The following is a 6067-nucleotide window of genomic DNA, read 5'->3' on the forward strand; positions in this document are numbered from 1 at the left end:
AGATCTTCGTCCGCTTCATTACCGGCCCTCGAGGGGCGTCTGTCCCGCCCACTATCATGTTGATCGTATGTTGGGGTTCGACAGGCTCGGACTTTTGAAAAGATTCCCTTTCCTTATAGCGATTTTTGGCCCGGTCGCTCAGCAGATCTCGGAGGTGACCATTTTTCAATAACCGGGCTACCTCGTCTCTCAATTGACGGCAATCTTCGGTTCGATGCCCGTGGGTCCCGTGATACTCGCATACTACACCCGGATCTCGCTGACCCGGATCCGACCTCAATGGTTTAGGCCACCTTACATCGGGGACACGTCCAATAGCCGAGACAAGTCCTGAAGTACTAACGTTGAAGTTGTATTCCGAAATTTTTGGAGGAACTTTATTGCCGGCGGAATTTCCGGCATCGCTCCTAAATGAGAGTCCCCGACTGTTCGATGGCCGCTCCACTCGTTTGCTGCCGCGTCCTGAGAAATGGCTCGGGCTCTCTATTGCCTTTTCCGACCTGAAACTTTGCTTATCCGGATAGGGATATGGCCGAAACCTTCCTTTCGATGATTCAGACATGGCCTCGTATCCCTTCCTTGGCGGCTCGAAACCTCTACTTATTTTGGTCCTTACCGGAGAGAACTCGAATTGATCATCCTCCACCCGAATCTTTGACTCATACCGATTGTGGACGTCGGCCCACGTTACGGCCTCGTATTCCAGCAAGCTCTCTTTCAATTTTGCCGAGGCCACCGAACTTAGCATGTTGAGGCCCTTTGTGAAGGCCTGTGCGGCCCACTCTTCCGGTACCGGGGGTAGCTCCATTCGTTCCCTCTGGAACCGGGTGACGAATTCCCGCAATAACTCGCCGTCCCTTTGGGTTATCCGGAAAATGTCAGCCTTACGGGCCTGCACTTTTATTGCACCGGCGTGGGCTTTCACAAAGGCATCGGCGAGCATCTCAAAAGAAGTGATCGAATGCTCGGGCAGATGGTCGTACCACGTCAACGCCCCCTTTGACAGAGTCTCCCCGAATTTTTTCAACAGTACTGACTCTATCTCATCTTCTTCCATATCATTACCCTTGATAGCACAGGTGTACGAGGTCACGTGCTCATGCGGGTCCGTGGTGCCGTCGTATTTCTGAATGTCCGGCATCTTGAATCTCTTCGGGATCAACTTGGGCGCTGCACTCAGGGGAAAAGGCCTTTGAATATATTTTTTCGAGTTAGCCCCCTTCAGCAAAGGGGGAGCCCCCGGTATCTGATCTACCCGAGAATTGTAAGTCTCTACCCTTTTTTCGGTAGAGTCCACTCGTTTCGCTAAGGTTTCAAGCATCTTTAGTACCTCGGTGGAAGAACCGGCTCCGGAATCATTGCTCTCGACCGTCCGCGGCCTGCTTCTCTCGATTTCCGCTGTTCCCTTGGCCTTTTCCGGCCCAGGCTCCCCCTGCCCGCTCTGCAACCGGGCAATCGCCATCCCTTGCTCGGCGATTGCCGCTCTTTGTTCCTGCAACATCTCGAAAATCAAACGCAAATTAATGCCGTCATTTGGTGCCTCCGGCTCCTTCTGGCTTTGGGTCCGAGACAATGTGACGGAGTTGCGAGTTCTTAGGGGATTAGTTGCCGGTAGGGCGGCGTTAATTTGATCCACCGTGTTTTGTCGGTTGAGGCCCTCCCTCGAGTCGATGCGGTTCGGGTCAGCGGGGTTTGGTAGTCCCCGTAATTCGCTTTCCTCGTTTTCTGCCACAATCTCGGTATTATTGACATGGCCGGACTGCTCAACATCAGCCATGAGTCAGTTTTTGTCGAGACAAACGAGGCGGAAGTGTTACGGTTTGGAGGTGAGAACGACAAGAATCAGGACCAAGAACTATTATCCTTGCCCCACGGTGGGCGCCAAACTGTTTACCCCGGATTCGGTAATCAATTGAATTTGTGTGTGAGTATAGGATATGTGCTTGAGTCCCAATGTTTATTACAAACCGTGGATGAGAATGCTTATTGATAAACGTGCAAGGAGCGCAAGTGACAGATGACTCCGCGTATGGCCAATTTGATTGAAAAAATATGATATAGATGACAAACTTACAATGGAAAATATCAATATTGAGATTGCTAGAACTGTATATATATATGTATTGTGTTACAAGTGTTCTTTTGAATAAAAGATCAACCAACCCCCAAAGTGAGGAGGGAATGCCCTATTTATAGTGATGAACCCATGGGTGAAGTAATAAAATAATAATAAAAGGACAGCCCCTGTATGGATGTGATGGGATCTGACTGACGGCGCCGTCTGACACACGCATAGTTGGTAGCCGACCGTGATGTGACACCACTGCTGCGCCCCAGTAACGGTCATAACGGACCAACGGACTCACGGGTACCAGACTTCCGGCGGTAACCCCCCGGAAAGAGATCCGAACCTTCGGTGGCTTAAAAACCGGGACCGATGATGCTTCCGCTCGGCTTTGATCCGAATGCTTATCCGGAAACCCGATGCTTATACACGAACTTTCCTTCCTTTTCCTCCTCCGAGCCACGGTTACCCCGGATTGGCCCTCATCCGGTTTTCACCGTATACACATTCGACAGACCAAAAGGCATAACAAGAAATTCATAGTGACCGTCGTTTGTGTGAAAAGCAGTCTTTTCCACATCAGTAGCTTTTATACGGATTTGGTGATAGCCTGCCAACAAATCCAGCTTCGAGAAAAATTGAGAGCCGTGAAGTTCATCAAATAATTCATCTATTGTAGGAATGGGAAAACGATCACGGACTGTAATGGCATTAAGAGCCTTATAATCCACACAAAAACGCCACGTACCGTCCTTCTTTCGCACCAACAAGACGGGCGAGGAATATGGACTAGTACTAGGGCGGATGATACCATCCTTCAACATCTCAGCCACTAATCTTTCCATTTCACGCTTTTGAAAATATGGATACCGGTAAGGTTTGACGTTGATAGGTCCGGAGTTAGGCAACAAATGAATGGAATGGTCTTGTGGGCACGATGGTGTCAAGGACCCTGGTTTCTGAAAGACATCAGAAAACCCATCTATGAGGTCCTTAAGATCCGGTGGATGAGCCAAAGGATTATCCGGTGCATGGGAAACCAAAGCAAGGTGATAATAAGAAGCTACAGAATCGGAGTTGTGAAAAAGACGGAGACTTTGAAGTTGCACGGGTTGGAACTCAGGGGAAGCTTGCCCATCCCAGTGGACACGTTAATCACCATGGTTAAATTCGAAATAACATGCCGCATGGGAAGGCGTTGTCCACTGCTGACGACAACAGAAAAATTCTCCGTGGACTCCACTAGTAGGTGAAGGAAATTAGCAACCCTGGTCTGAATATTATGGGTACTAGCCCCATCAAGAAGTACCTGGACAGGAGACCCTCGAACATGGCCACGAAAACGTAAGGTGTTTGCTGAAATACCACCAGCCAAGGCGTGAAAGGAAATAGCAGATTGAGCTTCCACCTCTGAAGCCTGAAGATGTTTTGCTAGAGCTTCGTCAGAAATGGCCGGATCGAAATTACCCGAAGCATCCAAGTATTCATCAGTGATCAACAAAAGGTGAGAGGAAGGTTTACATTTGTGGCCGGGGGTAAATTTTTCATCACAGGAGAAGCATAGGCCCTTTTCTCGGCGCTCACGAAGCTCTGTCGGTGAGAGTCGTTTGATCGTAAGTTTAGGTTTAGGTACTGAGGAAGTAGGCATAGAGACCGGCGAAAAAGCAGATGTCGGGGTGGGCAAAAGTGGTTGTGATTTGGGCCAACTTGACCGGGGCTGTCCACGGTCGCGCTGAATCTTATGCTCATATAATTGGGCCAAGTGGACTGCTTCGTCTAATGTTTTGGGGTTCGCAATGAGGACATCGTCCTTAATCTCAGGTTTAAGGCCCGACGTGAAGCCGTGCAATATCATAGCATCTGGAAGAGCAACTGCTTCAGTCACGATTGCCTCATATTGCGCCTGATATGCAACCACTGTAGTCAACTGCTGGAGCTTAGCCAAACGTCCCTCCGGTTCCTCAAGATACCGTTTTTTGAATCGAGAAATCAATTTCTCAGAAAAAGCTGGCCAGTCACTTAATTGCTTATTACGAAAAAGCCAACGATACCAGGCAAGAGCATCACCATCCAAATAAAAAGAAGAAATAGAGAGTTGCTGATCAGGAGCAATACCATAGAACTCAAAATATCGAGCAGCCTGAAAAACCCACGCCTCCGGATTGTCACCCAAAAAACGGCCAAGTTCCACCGGCGCCGGCTTATGGCGCAGAGTTAGGTTGGTGGCCCCCGCCGAAGACGATCCCGCAGTCAGATTCAAGTCAGCCGAAGCAGAACTAGAACGACTAGATTCAGAAAATAAAGAAGTGACCTGATTGCCCAAAGCCGCAATATGAGTGATGATATCCTGAAATTTCCCCCTCAGCATCGAGATTGGCCATGGAAGCATTGACTCCCTGAATTTCCTCTTTGAAGCCTAACTGAGTCTCCTTAATCTCTTTCACGGAGTCATCCAACTTTTGCAGACGAGTATCAACCATGGCGAAGAGAAATCAATGAAAGCACCAATGTTGTGACTGCTACTAATTCAAAACAAACCAAAGGAAGTACTTGTTTTGCTTTATATCGTGTATGAATAGGGTCGTTCGCCCCTTCTATGAAAATGAACTAAATATCCCACTTTCTCTTGTTAATTTGTATTACAAACTGGTCTCGGGACTCAAGCAATGTGAAGTGAGTGTTACATATATAATTATATAATATATAAGTATTATTTGATAATACAAATAATATTTGTTTAAATAAATAAAAGAGGAAAAGGAGCTAGTTAGTTTTTACAGACTCAAATATGCCATTGAACTATCGGAAATGACTCACTTATGCCATTTATTAATAGTTTGACTCATTTATGTCATCGAACTATTGGAAATGGTTCATTTATGCCACTCATCAATAATTTGGCTCATTTATGTCATCGCCTGTTACCAAAATGACTCATCCATGTCATTGTTTATTAACGCCAGTTTTACAATACGAGATATGACACGCGGCCTCTAACTAAATTATGGTTGTGGGTGGGTAGGGTGTATGAGTAGGTATTTTTATTAATTTGGAATTTAAAATTGGGCTGGTTTAATTAAACGACGTAAACATCTACTTGGAGGCCACATGTCATATCTGGTACTATAAAACCAGAGTTAATAAAAAATGGCATGGATGAGTCATTTTGGTAACGGACGATGGCATAAATGAACCAAACTATTGATGAGTGGTATAAATGGGCCATTTCTGACAGTTCGATGACATATTTGAGCCTTTTTCGTAGTTTTTATTTTGTGATGGTTGCCTTCTAACAATTGTGTTGCTTCATCAAAGCAGCCAACGTGCAACTTATTTTGCCTATAAAAAGGCACTTTGACTGTGGCCTTTAAAAACATTCGAACAAACCTCTTCTTAATTGCTGTCATCTTCTAAATCAAAATATTCCTTCATTCTCTTCTTATCTTCTCCAAAATCTCCTATTCTATTGCGTTGAGTTCTCGTGGTAGAAGAAATTAAGGAGTGCAACTTTGATTTCTAGAGTAGGCATTGTATCCTGGGGATGGACTTTCCCGTTAACCACTTGCACAGTGTAGGGGAAATTACTATCCTAAAGATAGTTTCCTGGAAGCGCCTTGCCTATTTGTTTCGTGTTTTCTATTATTGAATTCTCTTTAATTTTGTTTATTAAATTTGTCTTGCACAAAGTTACTCCATTATATTATTTTGAATATTCTGCAACAGTGAGAACATAATTAGATGTGAAGACTTGTTTATTAGTAGGACCCATTTGTTATATGAAGAGTTTAAGCATGCATACGGTTTTACTTGCTTTCTCCTCAAATGTTAGGATAACAAATGAAGTAGAGGTTCGTCTATTACTAATTTATTCACTGCAGTTCCATAGATGTATTTAGTCATATATTGCCAATGTTTCTTATGAAATTCTTTTGATTTAATCATGCCGAGAAATAGTGAACAAAGAGAGTGTGTGGAAGGATAGAAAGAGAAATAATGGAGGGA

The 6067-nt window shown here is 45.2% G+C and overlaps 1 protein-coding gene across 1 annotated transcript; it reads right to left on the minus strand.

The window, feature by feature from the left end:
• Positions 1-2547: 2547 nt before the first annotated feature.
• LOC132624400 (uncharacterized) lies at positions 2548-4433 on the minus strand. The gene is made up of 2 exons (XM_060339184.1): positions 3200-4433; positions 2548-3128 (listed from the first exon to the last, which is right to left on the minus strand). The coding sequence occupies exons 1-2, from the start codon at positions 4431-4433 to the stop codon at positions 2548-2550; spliced, it is 1815 nt and encodes a 604-aa protein (XP_060195167.1).
• Between the last annotated feature and the right edge of the window lie 1634 nt (positions 4434-6067).

The sequence above is a fragment of the Lycium barbarum genome, chromosome 12 (genome assembly GCF_019175385.1).
Source record: "Lycium barbarum isolate Lr01 chromosome 12, ASM1917538v2, whole genome shotgun sequence".
Lineage (NCBI taxonomy): Eukaryota > Viridiplantae > Streptophyta > Magnoliopsida > Solanales > Solanaceae > Lycium > Lycium barbarum.

What these genes read in the sequence shown, in the direction of transcription:
- LOC132624400 (XM_060339184.1), bottom strand. Translation starts at nt 4,433, where the DNA reads ATGCTGAGGGGGAAATTTCAGGATATCATCACTCATATTGCGGCTTTG. An exon ending in TAACGTGTCCACTGGGATGG is followed by an intron (nt 3,129 to 3,199) that starts GCAAGCTTCCCC and finishes CCGATTCTGTAG; the next exon opens with CTTCTTATTATCACCTTGCT.